Below are 18,847 nucleotides of genomic sequence, written 5' to 3' on the forward strand. Positions count from 1 at the left end.
GATTTTGTATTTAATGGTGTTGCTTTCTTGTTTTACAGGCCAGTATCAGCCAACATGGGAAAAAAAGAAACCGTAATTTGTTCGTAATTTGGAAATGATGAGCTCTATTTTGTCAAAATAATTATACATGGTTCTAAAGTGAACTTACTTCTCTGACTCAAAGTCATCTTGCTCTTCAAACTTCACTGTGTATCTAGGTAATCTACGCTGTTTGATATCAGATGTTGGGTTCCAGAATATCTCTGAATCATCTGTCTTCTTGTCACTAATAGTAACTTCACTGTCCTGTAACGTATATAATTCAGTTACCTTAATTGTAATGATCTCAAAGAGTGCCAAAATAACACAAAAGGGAGGAATAAATGAATGTTTTTTTGTAATGAGAATTTATTTTCTTTTGGATGCATGCAGTTAAGAGTAATTAGATATGCTACTTTAAAATTCAATTTCTGTACTCTGTGCTAGTTCTAACTTGGAACGGAAATGCAAAGGAACCATTACCATGTCCAAAAACCAGCGGTGCCAGTGTCATCTCATCAGAACTGAAACAAGTTTAAACATTTCACACTGGTGCCATAACAATTCTTCTAACCCAATTACTGAAACATTTCACAAGCTGAAATGTGTTTTCTTCATGAACTATTCAAAGGTCCACAACTTTTCCACCTTTTAGCAGTTGCAAATAACACCATGTTGATTCTATACTTTCTTGAGAACTGTCTAACTATAAAGAGATATTTTCTATAAAAGTGGTACTTAATCAACTTTTTTTAAACTTGAGTCTTTTTTGTAACTAAGTGCTATTTTCACCTGTCTCAACTATCAGCCAGAATTTATAAAATACCATCACTCACTACTTACCCAGTGGCCCTCCAAAATAGCCAGAACTTCTTTGCCAAGCTTTATTTTCCCTGATATTTGGTTAACACTGTCGTTGTTACCCAAAAAAGGCTGCAAAACAAGAAAAATGCTTTCATGTTTATTTTAATAGCAAATTATTTTTGCATTTATGTTTAGTGTTAAGGAAAAAAATGAATTTATGAAATGTGATGTAAACAGCCTGATGGCTTTTAATATTATAACTTCTGTAAATAGCCCTGATGGCTTTTAGTATTATAACTTCTGCCTATTTAATCCTCAAAACAAGTCTAAAACTTGTTGTAAAGTCTTCTCTTGTGCTGTATTTTCTTAAAAGATTTGCTAAGCAAAAGCATTGTCTAAGAAAAGTGGAAAGAAAACAGAAAATAACGCAGAAAACAGTGACACAACAAAATCCTGGAGAACACAGTCATTTGCTACACTAATTTCACCACTTTGCCAAGGACCATTTGTTACTAGAGATTAACTCTTGCAGAAGCAACAACAAAAAAGATTGCCAGGGACTTTCTTTGGCCTTTTTGATAGTCTGCACATGTATCTTGTGGGCTGACAAGGCAAAATATCAATTAATACAGCCTCCTAACATTTATGTTTCCCCTCTAATTTCAACTGAATGCTGTTTCCCTCCACATGCACACTTCTTAACAACTATTTGTTCAGCGTTAAATTAGTTTCTGCCTCAAAGACGGAAAACTTATTTTTCAGAAGTACAAGCCATCTATAAGTAGTTTAGAAAACTTCGTTTAGCTTTTGTGAGTGAGGAGGTGCTCCTACAGCACACACAGCTGCCAAAAACAGTCCATGTAAACTGTTGCTTAGCGCTGGGCATTAGGCTGATATAAATGTTAGCCAAAGGTTTTGCACCATCTTTATTCAAGGTGTCATGAGCAACTTAAATTTACTCAAGATGGAAGAGGGGAACCTGGGCCTTAGTTCTCCTTCAAGGACTCTCCAGGAGTTTAAAAAGACCACATTTTAGAGAATTTAAAATCATCCAGGTATATTAATGATACAAAAAATACATGAACCACTGATCAGATCACTAAACACTTCCCCTGTTCTTACACATTCCTAGACACACACTGTTGCCACTGTGGGAAATAAGACAGAATGTTGTTTTCTCCCCACTAGAGCTGTTGTTAAGATTCATACAACTAGCAATATGTTTGCATCTCTTATCACCAAAGATGAAAACAGCACTGTAAGTTTCAGTCAAAACCTCTGGACCCAGAAGAATACATTAAGAAAAAGAGATTCCTTTAAAAAAAAAAAAAAAAAAAAAAAAAATCACAATTTGCTAGATACATATAGCTGGATATGTTTCCAAAAAGATAAAAAGACAATTCCATATAAAATAATATCATTATCTAAGCAGTGACTTAATATTTTTTTCAATTATCATTATGCTCATTCTCCTTCTTGTGCACACCCACAGCATTTACTAACCTTGAGTTTGAATTCAATTGTTGCACTGTAGCCAGTTTTCTCACAGGTGATGTTGACTGTTCCCCCAAGCTCTAAGGTCATTGTACCATAAAGAATTCCTGCAAAAGAAAAAAAAACCAAACAGCTACAATGAACATTTATCACTGAACAAGACAAAAAACCTCAGTTCTTTGGGCACAATTCCTCAACATGTCTATGCCAGAGGAAAAACCATCTTTTCAGATGACCCTGGCTAATGATAAGCATGATCCTTCTGCCAAGTAAGATAACCCAAACAGAAAGCAAAAGATCTCAGTGGATTACAGATAAGCAGGAAAAAACGGTTTATTAAGACATATCTTTGGCAGCATATGCTGCTGGCATTAGCAAGGGTGGTATTTAGTCTTATTGGAGATAATTGGAGGTGGGAAGCTTTTGAGGTTAAGACAGGAAAATAATTCAACAACAAAGAGAGCAAAGAAAAACTTCACTTGAACAGAAGCAGTTTGTACAGTCAGACCACAGGTGAAGACAATCATGGACAACCAATATGAGACAACACTGATCACACCCCTGAAGACTTTTGGAAGTACAAAGTCAACAATGCTGAATATTCTTTCTTTCCTGTGATTACTGTCTCTCCCTCTGCAATCCAGCATTTGAAACACTGAATATGTTTTACATACAGCGGATGCATGTGCAAACATGTTTTTTTCACCATGCACATTCTCCTTCTCTGCATATTCTTCTACCTTTCTCCCCCTCTATCAGCTTTATTAGTCACACTAGCTTTCCTTCTTCCTATTTGATTCGAATGTATGTATGTTACGTGCTTTTTAATTGTTATTATTTTTGTCACCAAAGCCATAAAAAATACCCAACAGAATATTAAAAACATCAATGAACAATGGAAAGAGAAGAGCCTACCAAACTAATGTCAGATTATCTAATTCTGCTAACTGATTTTCATACATCTCAAATAAGAAAATACTATAGTTGCTGACTACAAGGCTTCTGAAAGAGAATTCTGGCAGAGAATATATGGGTAGATACACCTGAGTAAGTAACAGTTTAAAAATCAACAATTCTGCAATGTATTTTGTACTACTACTGAGCTACCAGAAGGCTTTACGAACTACTGAGTAGTTTCCCATTGTGAAACTGAAGACAAATGGTCATGTTTTACACTCAAATCACACAGTAAAGTGTAGATACTACATTGCCTTTTATGTTTACAAGAGCAAAATACCGGAAAAGCTCAAAACTCTTCTTTCAAAAAAAAAAAAAGCACCTCAAACAGTAAATTATTGCCATGTAATGACAGATAGCTATATATATGCTCTTTCTATTTACAAAAAAAAGCTTTTTCTGTGCCAAAAAACAGATCACTGCTTAAAGAACAGATGTATTTTTCTCCTGATACAATACGTGGAAGCCTAGAGCACCAACGTTGCCAATGTTCAGAACACTTCTCAGATGACAAGCTCGAATCCAACACAGAGTACTATTTAGAATAATAAACTTCTGTTCTCACAACTTTGCAATCTAGAGAATTAGTAAAACCCATTACCTTTACAGTGAGCATATGGCATTGTCATTACATAATCTTCTCCCCTATTTAGAAATGTTAGTCGTCCTTCTCCATCTAGTATGGCAGATAATGAATTCCCTGAAATTCAAAGACAGAAAATCACATTTCTCACCCTGCAAGACAACAGTCAATGCTTCCTAACTGAGCAATAAAATTAAAAACATCAGTATATTTAGCATTGCAATCTATCCTGTCTCGTGAAGCCACTATAATACGCAGTGTATCCAATTAAAAATTAAAATACTCTAAAAACAAACAAAAAAAATTCCAAAGACCAGTAGCAAAAACTTCGTAAAGAAAAGATAATACAATGATGAAAGCCCTGATTCTTCTACCAGCCTTCTTTCATCCACAAAACACAACTCGTTTGTACTGATTTTAGACTCCTCAATAAAGGCACAACCACAAAAAACATTATTTACCATAGAATTTTGATTTGGCCAGAATGCTACCACTAAGGCAAAAACCATCCTTGCGGTTGCTAACATAGAAGGCAGATATTGGAGGATGATGTGATACCTGTTGAAAAAAACCCATGTATTTGAAAAAGGAAAAAAGAACATGTAATATAGCATATACCTTGAGCTAATAATGCAAAATTCAAGCTGTACATAATAGAACACAGTTAATATATGTGAAACGTGTCTATAATCTTTAGAGATCGAGCAAGCACTTACTGAATTTCAAGAGTTAAGAAAATTAGCACCTGACTTACTGGAGGAAGAAGAAACAGAAATGCTGAAAAATACGTTTCTCTCTGTTTCTCTAGGAAGACAGACTTAAAAGGAGGCCTACAAGAAAGCTGGAGAGGGACTATTTACAAGGGTATGTAGTGATAAGACAAGGGGCCATGGCTTTAAACTGAAAGAGAGGAGATTTCGACTAGATATGTGGAAGAAATTTTTTACACTGAGGGTGCTGAGGCACTGGAACAGGTTGCCCAGAGAAGTTGTGGAAGCCCCATCCCTGGAAGTGTTCAAGGCCAGGTTGGATGAGGCTTTGAGCAACCTGGTCTAGTGGAACATGTTCCTGCCCATGACAGGAGGGTTGGAACTAGATGATCTTTGAGGTCCTTTCCAACCCAAACCATTCTATGATACTATGAAAAAGGCATTTGTAAAAAAACCTGCTCACGAGGAGAGCTTTTAGGATACTATTCATACATTTAAATACCTTTTCTGAAACTACCACATCATCTGGCTAGCACAAAAATGCAATGCATTTATTTTTCTTGAAAATATTTGTTCCGCTTATTGAGGCTACCTGTTCTGCAATGTAAAAAGTCTTGCTATTTGTCCTTGGATGAATCCACATGCAGCGGAAAGTCTCACCAAGTATAGGATTGTACGGCTTTTTTAGTCCCTAAACAGAAATAAAACAGAGAGTAACCACATAATGCAGGTAGAGAACTCAAAAAATACTTTATCTGTCTGTCACTGAAGGTAAGAGACACAAAGAAATAAATCATAATAGATATGCTGAAGTACATTGTACTTGATTTCATCATTTGAGCATTACGCTCAGTTACTCTGCTTTTCATTCTAAGGAAATGGGCATAGATTTAGTGTATCTGCTAAACTATTCCAGGCTACACTTAAAGACAAACAGAATGTAAGATTATTTTTTTTTTGGTAGGAGAATTGTTACAGATCATTTGTCTGAAGTTAGGCAGTAAGTACTTTCTTCTTTCAACATAGGTTCCCACCAAAACTACTATAAAGAGTATTTAGTGTAAAGCTAACTGAAGTAGTAGAAATATTAATCCTCCAGCTGCAGCATGCCATCACTGAAGAATGGTAAACATAGAACTGGTTCAACTTTATCACAAAACATTTAGTTCGACTCCTACTCTAAGAGAAAAAAGCCATTGAATATAGTTTATTTTAAGCATGGCTAGGGACCGAAAAGGTCCATGATGCATTTGTGTAAATAACAAAACCCTAACCTTGCTTCTGAAAAATGCATAGCAACAAAATTTAAAAAGAAAAACCTACTCCAGCACATTTCTAAGGTCTTAAACTAGACGCAATGACTAAAGCAAAGACATAAAATAGTATGCGAGAGGACACCTTTGGCTTTTTGTAGAATCCCGACAAATACCACTTCACTACTTTTTTCATGCGGTTGTAAGCATTCTCTTCAAGAGCAGCTCTAGGAAACGAGAACACAGAGATCAAATACCAGTTTGTAACTGTTTCAGTTACAACACACTATCATTGTGATACATCTTGAATCTAGGAGCTGACTAACTCAAAGGTTTTGTGATTTGCAGTACTGTAAAACTTTCGGCCTGATTGCATCAAATTCAAAAATTTTCAAATAATTGTCTGAAAATGGAAATCAAACAATAAACCAGAAATGGTATTTCCATAATTGAGTCTGTTCTTTGTAACACTAAGTCCTGTTCCACCCCTACTAAATTCTTCCATTTGTAAGATACTACCTTAGAGAACTGGCCTACTCATGTACCGAACTCAGAGTTGAATAATATTTCAATTTACAGTCTTTAATTTATTAGCTACATTTGAGCGGGCAACTAAAAATCTGAATGGAACTTAACACTGTATTAAAAAGGTTAACTCGTACTGTTTTACCATTTTAAATATGCTCCCTAGAGAGAAGAAAAACACCCCACAAAACCAAAAACAAACTAATTTTGAGAAGTCTTCTAACCAGTCTCCAAAAGCTAAACCAGAAATGTTTGCAACACAATTGCTATTAAATTACAAAGAGGGTCCACACTTCAAGATGTACCATGTGAGCTCTCAGGCTGTTAGCTTTCAGAAAGCAAGGACATCTGATGACGGATAAATTGTCAGACGAACATTTAAGCTCTATGCAGTCTACAATGTTGTTTAAGTAGACTGGATCAAACGTTTCAGTACACAGTTACCCCATTTTAATTTAAAAAATGAAAAGAACAAAAAACCAGAGATAAGATTGACTCACTCGGACAGAAAGTCTGCATGGTAGTAGTAATCAGACAGCTTGTCCAGGAAAGAACGAGGTTCCAAGATAAATGTAGGCAGTACAACCTTGGACAAGTCCATTCCTGGCCGGACTTGCTTCAGTAGTGTCCAGATCAGACTTTTGTTTTCTTCTGACACTACTTCGGTCTGAGCAGCCTCCCCTGCCTAGGATGAACAAAAAACTGCTTAAAGAAAGGAGGAAGAAATAATCCTCCAGAATATAGGTCAACATATTCTAAGGATGCAATGAGAGTGGAAAATGGATACTTAAAATGAACCACTCAGAGAAGCTGAAGCAACTATGGGAGAAAAATCAAGTTTCTCTAAATACACTTACGATAGATCTTTAATGAACTATGATAGATCTACTATTCAGCATTAAAAACTGCATTTGTTTTCCTCAGCCCAAGAACAGAAAAATTTCAGCTAGAATGCTGTTCAGAAATCCTCCCTTATTCCTTTCCTAGGCGTCAAGTGCGTCACCCTGGGTTCTCCTGTGCAAGACTTCTATAGCAAAGGGTAGTTCATTCTACCAACTTTCCCCCATCATTAAAGCTGCCACATTTATGCTTTTCACTGCCTTGATCAGTCAACAGTATCAGTGATTTTTCTTAAAGAAAACCACTACTTAGGGATAAGAAAGTAAAACAAGCAGCCACACTCCAATATGCTCCTTTCTGTCCAAGAAGACAGGAGATACTCTTCCTTACAGTTTCTGAAATCAAAAGTAAAGGTTGTAGGAAAAGCATCACTTTTCAGAACAGTTCTAAACCACATGCTCAAGAATTTGTCATCAACTTAACACTCCTCAACTTTTCCTAAACTATTGCTTCTTCTACTAAAAGCAATAAAGCAAGAAGAATTTATGTCCCATAGCTATGAAAAAAAAATCTCATAGTTAGCACCCAAGAAAGGGGAGATTACTGAAAAAGCTCATCTCAATTTCTAAGTTTTTTTGTATCTTTATAGCTAGTAAAACATACAAATCCCTGTCATATTTGCCTGTGTAGATAAGACAACCTCCAGAAGTGAAATGGAAGCTCTAGGGCATCATATTAAAATGCAAGGTGACATCAGAAACATAGCAAGCTTTGCACTGAATTCTGCAGATCCCACAGCTGCTTAACTCCTCTCTTGCAGTAGAAAAACAGAGGTGTCAGCTTGCATCAAAATCTTCAAGTTGAAGATTTTTACTTGAAGAAAAAAACAGGAGTAAATTAATAAAAAACCCCCAAACAGAAATAAAACAAAAGGATGGGTAGACATGGTCAACTTGTGCTGCAGGTGGCCCTTTCAAACTGAGCACCTTCTATCCAAGCAATATTCCAGATAATCTTATCTCTGTCAATATCTCAAGAGACAAGCACAAGAGTGGCAAAGCAGAGCAGAACACGGGTGAACAGAACTTCCCCTCCCAATTATTTCTGGAAAAATGAAAGCCAATCCTGTAAGACAGCTTTCAAGCATAGTCTAACCCCTAAAACACCAGTTTTCTATTTGAAGAAGCTGCCTGCTCATTTTTACCTCCCCAAGGTAAAACAGCACTTTTACCTCCCCAAGTTCTTCATGACTCTGTTCTAAATAAGTAGTTTCCTTGATATCAATTGGTTCTGGATCGATGTAAGAATCATCTTGTCGCTCTGATGTGTCGCTATCACTTTCTTCACTTTTCCCCAATCCATCATTATCAGATTCCTCGTGGTCATGGTCGTTTTCCTTATCAGATTTGTCAGAGTACATATCTTGGTCTTTAAAGTGTTGCCTTTCAATTTCACTGTCGTTTAATCTACAAAATATAAAGGCTAAATGAATCTTCAATGTCACAGAATAATTTCATGTTTCCAAACCAGGATCTTAATAAAACACTCAATAAAATTGCCAATATCAAGCCTGATCTGGCAGCAATGTCAAAATAGCCTCGCTGGAAACATACAGGATGTACTCTTCTCACTGAACTGTAAAACGCACAAGTTTTGAACAGTTCCATTGGAAAGTACCGACAACGGTCTTGTAGTCCAACTGCCTGACCACCTCAGGGCTAACCAAGAGATAAAACACGTTATGAAGGGCGTTGTCCAAATACCTCTTGAACACCGACAGGCTTAGGGCATTGACCACCTCCCCAGGAAGCCTGTTCCAGTGTTTGACCACCCTCTCAGTAAAGAAACGTTTCCTAATGTCAAGTCTGAATGTCCCCTGACGCAGCTTTGAACCACTGCCATACCTCCTATTCCTGGATCCCAGGGAGAAGAGCTCAGCACCTCCCCCTCCACTTCCCCTCCTCAGGGAGCTGTAGAGAATGATGAGGTTGCCCTTCAGCTTCCTTTTCTCCAAACTAGAGAGATCCAAAGTCCTTAGCCGCTCCTCACAGGACATTCCTTCCAGCCCTTTCACCAGCTTTGTTGCCCTCCTCTGGACCCACTCAAGGGCCTTCACATTCCTCTTAAATTGTGGGGTCCAGAACTACACAGTATTCCAGGTGGGGCTGTACCAATGCTGAACACAGTGGGATAATCACCTCTCTTGACCAGCTGGTTATGCTGTGTTTGATGCACCTCAGGACCTGTTTTGCCCTCCTGGCTGCCAGGGCACACCGCATATTGCACCTACTGTCAACCAGCATCCCCAGACTTCTTTCTGCAAGGCTACTCTCCAACTACTCTCCCAATTTATACCTGTGTCCAGTATTACTCTGTCCCAGGTGCAGAATCCGGCATTTGTTCTTGGTAAATTTCATGCCTTTGATGATTGCCCAATGCTCCAATCTATCTAGATCCCTCTGCAAGGCCTCCTGTCCCTCAAGAGAGTCAACAGCACCTCACAGCTTAGTATTATTAGCAAACCTGCTAATGGCGCATTCAACTCTTGTGTGTGGGTCATTGCTAAAAATACTGAACAGAACAGACCCACTCAGTTCTTCACCCAGCGCATCATGAACCGGCTCATCTCACAGTCGGACAACTTGTCCAGAAGGATGCTATAAGGGACAGTATCAAAAGCCTTCCACTGCATTCCCTTCATCCCCTAGGTGGGTTACCTTATCATAGAAAGATATCAAATTAGTTACACGGGACATTCCCTTTGTGAACACATGTTGACTGTGCCCAATGATTGCATTACTCTTTAAATGTCTTTCAACAGCACCTAGTGTGATGTTCTCCATTATTTTCCAGGTATTGAGGTTAGACTAAGAGGTCTGTAGTTTCCTGGGTCTTCTCTCACACCCTTGTAATAACGCTGGCTAGCTTCCAGTCACTGGGAACCTCCTCAAACTCCCAAGACATTTCATAGAGCATTGAGAGGGGTCCTGCCGTAACATCCACTAGCTCCTTCAGTACTCTGGGATGAATCCCACCAGGCCCCATGGACTTAGGAACATACAGCTGATACAACTGGTCTCTTACAATTTCAGCATCCACAAATGGAAAGCCACTGTTTCTGCACTTGTGGTCCTCCAACTTAGAGGACCAGGTAACTCAAGGTCTACTAGTATTATTAAAAACTGAGCCAAATAAAGCATTGAATGTCTCCACTTTTTCTTCATCCCTATTTTTCAGGTTGCCATTTTCAACAAGTATGTCTAGTGTTTTCCTTAGACCTCTTCTTGCTATTAACATACTCAAAAAGCTAGCTCCCAGTTGAAGCTAAAATTGCTTTCACCTTTCTTCTCTCTCTCCTGCCAACTCCATCAGAACTAGGCCTGCAGGTTTTGTTGCTTAGATAATTAAGTACACTGAATACTCTTACAATATGCTATATCCAAAGATCTATTTAATTAAACCATTAGTCTTAATTAGACTTAACAGTTGTAGCTAATTGCTATGATTGTAATCTGGGCCAACTGCTGATATTAAACTACTATTGCTGAGTACAGACCTCCAGCTGAATTGTACACAGCAGTTTTACTGTCTCCATGAGATAACAGAAGGAGCAAAACTGTAGCTGAGCCTGCTTGGTCATCTGGATAGGGCCTTGAATCTGAGCTGGGGCAATAATTTGCCTTTTCTGTGCTTTTCTCAGACTATCTATGCCAGAAAGAATGACATTTCTCCCAGTCAAGGTCTTCTGTCTCAAATAGAGGCACATACTCTTACCAGCAGTACAAAATTACTGCCCACCTGAAAAGACAGATAAGCAGCTAAATCTTCCTGGGTGGGAGGAATTATTTGAAATAAATTTTTGTCCACCTGAAAGTATACCAAATTGGTGGAAGATTACTGAGAGAAACTGTGCATGGCGTAAGCGTCAGACCCAATTATTTCAAATAAAGGACTAAATCTTTTATATTTTCTAATGTGCTTTGGTACCACCATTCAAGTGTTTGAAAACATCACTCTTTTGTCATACTTGTTTAACAACATATTTCCACAAAAGCTTATGCTCCCAAAAATCTGGCTGAAAGTATTTACTGAAATAAACAGGGAGATGTTCAATGGCACTCAGATATTAGATACCAGGTGATACCAGATAATTTCAAATTTTGTGTATTTAATATAATAATAGGGTGACTGAATCATTATTCGTCTATCTGATGATTCAAAACTGAGATATACTGAAACCATTTATATACCGATAGGCTTACTCATTTCTTTAACCAAAGAGAATAGCAACTTAAATTCACATTTACCAACTTTTGTCACATGTACTAAACTTCTTATTTTCAAGTGAAGCTAGTAAGAGATATCAACTTCAAGGTATAAACATTAAAACTTTAACAGTTTAACTGAGTACTTAAGCTTACTGATGTGATACTCAACTTTGAGTTCCTTGGGCCAAACTTTCCTCTGTATCCACTTTGCTTGAAAAAAAGATTTTTTTGTTTTATCCACGTACAACATAAAAAACAGTGCAAATAAGGCATATAAAGAGATTTCAGGAGCAAAAAGAACTGCAACCTTAGACAGAGATTCTCCCTGTGGAGAAGTTATCACTACGAAGTCCTACCAGAAGGACAATCAGGTTTAGTAATTAATTCACTTACGGTAAGTTTTCTCCACTGTGCAAGTTGTTAGCACGAAGCAGACCATAGAGAGAGACATGAGTACTGTCTGCTGAAGAGTTCAAATCGTGTTCTTTACCTTCTCTAATCATTGTACGTTTAAGCAGACTTGAACATTTCAGGGCCAGCTCCAAAGCATCCATCCAACACCTGCCTAAAGACAAATCTATTATTAGACTAAAAATTAAGGATTTAACTAAACTATACAACTTCCATTACTTAATTTCATAATTCTTTTAGGTCTGCTTACATACATTGCCTTTGAAGACACACTTCAGAGTTTTTCCATGTTACACGTACTATAATCTGATAGAGACATAAAAACAACTCACAACTTCCCTGTTCTGGTACAAGGGATGCTTCAGGGTAGGACAAGCAAGGTAAATCATGATTCTGTTAGAGCACATTCCAGCATTTCTTCCTTAATGTTAGTATGCTTCCAGCCAGGCCCTGACTATTGAATTCCTCCAAAGTTGCCTGTAGCCCTACTCCAGTTTTGAATACTAAGTAACTGCATCAGTTGGCAAAATTTGCTCATGTAATACAATAACAATATGGAAAAGAAGCTATAACGATAGCATATAAATTCCATCTCAATATAAAACAGCAGATATTCTAATTTTTTTTTGGCAAAAAGTAACTAAACAAATCTGTGTGTTCTTTCTGCTCCTTATTTCTTTCCATGCATTTATTTCCATGCATTTAATCCATTTTTCAATACATAAGGCAAATAGAGTCCTATTTTCAAAGTTTGCAGAAGTATGCTTAATTAACCAGTAGAAGGAATGCAGCTGCAAGAAAGGTTACACAACAGTCTTAAATTTTGTTTCCACACTAACTTTTGTAGATGGTTGCACTCATATTGACCACTAACCTCCTAGTGATGAAGGGTGTTACAAAACTGTATTTTGAGGGAATTTTTAATACTGAAACTCTGTGCAACTGCTGCACTTTATAACACACAAATGCCTTCATTAGAAAGTATGTCCACATTAGCACTTTAGAAAGGCACTAGCTTGAATATTTAGACATACATTAATACAGTTAAATCCGAAATAACCTCTTCCTCCTCCTCTACCCAGCCAATGCAAAGCAACTGCAAGGAGTTCAATGACACTTTCTTCAGGTCAAAATTTTTCATTAATAACCATGAAAAAGTACTACTACCAACACAATAGAATGCACTAAGTTAAGGCAGAACCTTAACAATGATTAAACTGCAATTACAGTGCTGTAAAAGACATGGTAAGACAACTGAAACCATATCTTTCTAACAACTAACTGCTGTCACTGTGGAAAAACACTGAAATATCTATTTACCATCTGATTCTGAAGCAGCTCGGATGATCAAATAACTGCTGGGCAATGGCTGAGTTATAGAACCAACTGCTTCACCTTTGGGACCCTTGAAATACACAAAACAAACAACAGCATCAGATATTTTAATACAGTTTTACAGTTCATCATTCAATGTAATAACAAGCTGACACACTGCAGGGCTATTTACTGTCACTCAGCAACATCTAATGAAAACATGAATGGAAAGATGAACAGCCCTCTTTTACTGGATTTCTTCTTCAAAGACTTCATTCTAAGTATAGCTCCCAATTCAACCCCACTTCAAAAAGAATGGTCTTTGGGATTCAAATAATTTTTGGTGGTTTGTTTTTTTTTTTTTTTTGTAAATCAGACTTGGTACAGTAACTCGGAAATGCTCTGCTGATGCTACTTATAGGAAGATGACAAAAGCATCAAGAAGAATGCCATGGAGAGTCACCCTCACTGTCTGGGGATTCCTGCAGATGGATGTAGAGAGATCACAAAGGACAAACTATTCCTCTTCAGCTCAGTATTTCAGCTGAGGTAAGACTGAAAGCAAACAAAACAAAAGACATGTCTGTGGGGTGTTTTAAGAGCTGATTTACAACAAATGCTGCCTCATAGAGGACCCATACTTGTACAGCAACTGGCTCTTCCTCCTCCGGTCCCATTCGTTCTTGATGAGAGCACAGGTTCCTCTCAATTCCTACAAGGATGCTACGGTTCATAGCACAGAGAGACACGAGGCAAGCCAAACCCTTGCACAGAACAGGAGACCTTCTTCAGGGATTCTCTTCATGCTTACGGTACATGACAATACATGTGGTGTCTCAGCAGCATCCTATGCTCCAGAACTGCATAATTTTTCCTGTCTTCAGAAGACTGAGTCAATCGATATCTAAATAAAATGGAAATAACTTTTCCCACCCAAACGCTATGTATTGCTATAGCAACCCACTCATCCTTTCTCCCTATTTCCCTCCCCTTCAACCTCTCTACCTATCCAGCAGTCATTCCATAAAATATTTAGGTGCCTAACTGCAGGCTTGGCATTTAAATAAGAAAAAAACCCAAGATGATGCTCAGGTCCATAAAAGACTCTTAGATGCTTAAGTCTTTCTATAAAGGGTATCAGCAGGACACTATGACATCACGTTCAACTGAAAGACACACAGCGGATGCCAAATGCCAAAATTTCAATTTCACTATGAAGCTCTTCACATTCCGAATTAAAAAAAAAAATAAAATCCAAAAGACCTTTCCATTTCTGTCAAGCTTCATTTTGAAATAAAATGCTAAACAATGATTTTAAAGTCCCTTCAAAAATAGTTTACCTATGGTAACTTTAAGACAACTGATAGGCAAAGAGGGCTGCATTAAACATACTTGAAGCTATTGTTGAAAGCTGGGTTAAGCCTGCCTAACTGATGAGTTAAGACATTTTGCTCTTGACTGATTTCCCCCAGAGAAGCCTAATGAAAAGCCATTACAAGGCTTAGAAGAGGGAATTGGAAAGCCAGCAGAAGTTTTGCGCAAAAGCAGATAAAGGCAAATATTTTAGAAGCAAGCAAATGAGACAGCCAGAACGTTTCTGAGGGCGAGAGGCAGGTAACAAGGAGTCTTGGTGGCACTTAAAATACCAATACAGGCAACCTAGTGCTTGTATAAATGATGTTGAGAAACTCCCAAATAGCCAGTGTGGAGTAACAGTGACTTAAGTCTTCGAAATGAGATTCCAAACCTCTGAGCGAGCGGAAAGGCGCGCCTATGAGAAGTCTTTGGTGAGGTGGCAACACGGGGATTAGGAGTTAGCAGGGACTAGGAGAACCAGGAGGGACAACCCCACACATGAGCACCCCTTGCCACAAGGGTGGCAGGAAGGGAAGAGGTCTTGCCCTCGCTGGTCCCTGGGGAGGGGAAAAGACCTTGGCGCCGTGCAGCACCAGGCAGGGGCGGGAGAGGTGCTGAGACATGGCACGGAGGGGACCGCGGCACTGTGGGTGCACCAGCACCGTGCAAAGGCCTCAGCCATCACAGGTCCTCAAAACTCTCAGGTCACAGGACACGGGCTAAGGGCAGACCTCTGCCCGTGAGATCTCCCCTTCAGGGTTATGCTGTGGGCATGCAGGGTGCACTACTCACTCTGTACCAAACAACTGTAACTTAGAGATGAAGTGTGGTTTTGGTGTTGGGCGTTTTTATTTTTTTTAATGCAGGAAAGCTGTACTCCCCTAGGTATCAATATATTGATTAAAACTGAATGAATAATTTGCAGCGAACATTTAAGTAGGTTGCCTTATTTTGGAATAACTGCTTGTAGATCTCAGCTTTCTCTAATTGATTACTGTTCCAAAAGCACTGGATGTTTTTCTTTGATATCACCCATAATGGTTTCAAAATCAATTTTCAGTATGTTAGTGTTCTGTCCAAGTGAGACATTAGTTCGCATTTGTCAAGTGACTCTTTGACTGTCTCTGCTCCTGACAGAGTAATGGTACAACTACTCAAATACAAGCTAATGGGCAAGTTAAAAATTCCACTAATTAAAAAAACCTGAAGTTCACTTCCTACAGAATATTCATGCCAATAAAACTCAAATGCCATGAACATTCAGAGAAAGTAATAAAAAGTGACAAGCAGTCACACTTGAGTAAATTGATGCATGAAAGATTATTTGCAGCAACTTTTCTAGCTATTAATTTTAGAAAACTGAAACAGCATCAGGACCAGGCACATGAGGAAGACAGAACAAGGTGCAGTGCATCAGCTACCTCAGAGTGTAGGAGGAACACCGGAGACCACAGCAACAGGCTTAGAGGAGTGTGAGGAGTGACTGGCCACAAACTACTGCAGAAGAGAATTTCCAGTCTGCCAGAAAGACACACTATGGGAAGTGTGTCCAAGTGAGAAAATCTCCTGCAGTACTTACACCTGCGTAAATGTTTCTTGCAATGTCATCTTCCTGCACTGACTGCAAAAAAGGCTCATTTTGCCTTAGACTTCAGGCTCGTTCTGGTAAATCTACTCTGTAAATCAGTCAATTGCTATTACACTTCAGAAAGTTTGCCTCGTGACAATGAATCTCTAACTAGGACATTATAACTGACTAGGTAAACAAGGCAGAAAAAGGTTTCAAACCTCAAGGCCTTTCATCTAATTAAATCCAGTAATTCTCAACTGCAAATAGCCATATCAAAATGAACAAACGCCACTCCAGCTCTCAGCACATTTAGAATGGACAATATCAACTTGCTCAGGTTCAAAATTTGACCTACCTTACAAAAGTAAAAATCTGGTAGGGCATGTCCTCTAAATTCTAAATATCTAGTTAAAAAAACAAACAAATCCATTTCTCATTGCCAAGCAATAAAGAAACATACGACTGATTTGTGATCTTCTGCAGACAGGCCACCACTTTGCAACGTATGTATACATGATCATAAATAATTACAGCACATTAACACCAAACCCTATACCTTTGAAAACGGATATGAAGTTTGTGTTCTGCAAATGCGAGATCACCACTAATTAGTGAAAAGTCCTCCTAAGCAATATTAAAATAAAGTAATTCCAAAGCAACTACAAAAGATTTGATCTAAGTTTGGTAAATTTAGATAACATTGACAATGATAACAATTCAGAGAGACTACAAACAAACATCAGGAATTATCTAGCCGACTGACTTCCTAGTCTGAGATAAGGAAGACAAAATCAATGCAGCATATTCTACAGATGTGACAGTACATCTATATTAATTCAAGATTCAGAAGATAAGATAGCTACTGGTTGTGAGATTCTAACATGTATGTCGCAGAGGGCATTATTAATTACGACAAAGGTCCTAATATTGTACATTAATTTCATCTAAAGCAAGACGTAATTTCAGGAGGTAGATATGTTCACTTTTGCTGTGCTTCCACACCCCCTCTCCGTACGCAAACACAAAACAAGGACTACTATAGTTTGTTTACTAGAACATAAACAGTAAGTAGCACCAAACATAAGATTCTTACAAGAAAATGAAATAAACCTTCGCTGTGCAGAACTCACTGTGCTTTTCAACACTTACAGATAAGAGCTGCTCACAATATTATGCCATGTATGACAAAGCAAACAGACATCAGAACTGAAGGAAAACATTAGGGAATTTATCTTCCAAAAATTGTAGCCAAAAAGGAACACACTTGGCTAACAAGTTGCAGTATAAGCTGTTATTACACGAGGAAGTAATGTGAATTTCTACTCTTACAGGCAAATTGAAATAGGCTGACATTTTATTACCTTAATATAGAGTTGGAAGCCAAGAAATGTTTATAACACATCTCAACTCTTTCATTTTGGCAAATGACTTTCCTCCTTAATTTCTCAGATTCAGCTGATATAAAATATGACAGTATATGCTCATTCTCTCCATTTACATGATTGTCAGTGATGGCATTAACGTCTTTAATGGCATCCCTCTGCACACCACACTTCTGAAGCTATTCAAGTATACAGAGCAGCATAAATCAAATACTTTTTGTGTCAAAGAGGACTAGATGTTGAAGGCTTATATTCAGAATAAACCAACCATTAAAGTTATAACGGAAAACGAAGTTTAGCTTTTCATTAAGGTGTCTTTACTCATAGCTGACTAATGCTAGTTAAGAAGCATATATGCTACCACTAACCTTTATAGCCCATATGGACTGCTCCAAAGGATGAAAAAGTTTGAAACAAAAGCCATCTTTTTTAGAAGGCCTCTCAATGAGTTCACAAGCGTTCAGGAGCACTGTTCCTACCCACTGGCCATTTTTGGGGGTTTTGTAAATGAGCAACACTCCTGGTTTCAGTACACACCACAGTTTGGTCCAGCTTTTCAAGGTACCACGAATCTAGAAGATAAATAGTTACAGTTACATCTCAGTGAAGCCAATACCAAAACCATCCCCCTCAAAAAGAAGAAAGTTAAAATTATTTATTAGCTTTTATTTCAAGCAAAGTTTATCAGGTCTATCAAAAGTTTATCCAGGTTTATCAAAGACAATACAAAGGCACAATTTCAATGCTCACTCTTCTATCCTTTCTTGATGAATACTTATGCTACAAATGGGTATGTACACATCCAGATATGGCAAGTATGACAATTCATCTGAAATTGTCATGAATTTTCCTATCTAGAATATATTTTATCACTAGCATAAAGACAGGATAGTCTCTGGAAACAGAGCTCCTCTGAAAACAGGGCAGACACCTGAAAAGAAAAATAGGCTATTCACAAAATAACTCTGATATACTTGAATTTCTTAGATAAAACTTCTTAAAACAGCTGTTAGCTTCAAACTATATATGAAATATAAGATCCTTTCAAGTCTCTGAATTTGCACATCTGATTAGACTGCTCATATCAATTCTGACAACTCTGGATTTTAATTACCTCTGCATCTGTAGGACTGAATGCCAACTTGACCTCTGAGCAATGTTTTAGTCTGTTTACACTGATTTTTTTCAAAAACTGGAGAAACTTTTTCCAGACAAGCTATTTTTTGGAGCTAACTATAAAAATTGGTAACAGATCTTTTTTCTTGTAAAATTTCCAAGGAATATATTTACAAATTCAAGGAGTTATATACAATATAAACTGCACTACTGTTGATGACACCGACTGCTATCTTTGAGAAATTA

At 37.8% G+C, this 18,847-nt stretch overlaps 1 protein-coding gene across 3 annotated transcripts in view; it reads right to left on the bottom strand.

Annotated features, from left to right (window-relative positions):
• Positions 1 to 18,847, bottom strand: part of OSBPL8 (oxysterol binding protein like 8) — a 66,473-nt gene that overhangs the window by 7,006 nt on the left and 40,620 nt on the right. For all 3 annotated transcript variants that reach the window (XM_086610889.1, XM_086610888.1, XM_009978095.2), the window contains 12 exons: positions 17,854 to 18,057; positions 13,184 to 13,268; positions 11,846 to 12,017; positions 8,416 to 8,650; positions 6,845 to 7,029; positions 5,965 to 6,046; positions 5,159 to 5,257; positions 4,318 to 4,414; positions 3,875 to 3,973; positions 2,326 to 2,423; positions 862 to 951; positions 149 to 285 (listed from right to left, as the gene is read on the bottom strand). In XM_086610889.1, the coding sequence (XP_086467015.1) occupies positions 149 to 285; positions 862 to 951; positions 2,326 to 2,423; positions 3,875 to 3,973; positions 4,318 to 4,414; positions 5,159 to 5,257; positions 5,965 to 6,046; positions 6,845 to 7,029; positions 8,416 to 8,650; positions 11,846 to 12,017; positions 13,184 to 13,268; positions 17,854 to 18,057 (1,583 nt within the window). The remainder of the gene's footprint in view (positions 1 to 148; positions 286 to 861; positions 952 to 2,325; positions 2,424 to 3,874; positions 3,974 to 4,317; positions 4,415 to 5,158; positions 5,258 to 5,964; positions 6,047 to 6,844; positions 7,030 to 8,415; positions 8,651 to 11,845; positions 12,018 to 13,183; positions 13,269 to 17,853; positions 18,058 to 18,847) is intronic.

Source organism: Tauraco erythrolophus, chromosome 4 (genome assembly GCF_009769465.1).
Source record: "Tauraco erythrolophus isolate bTauEry1 chromosome 4, bTauEry1.pri, whole genome shotgun sequence".
NCBI lineage: Eukaryota > Metazoa > Chordata > Aves > Musophagiformes > Musophagidae > Tauraco > Tauraco erythrolophus.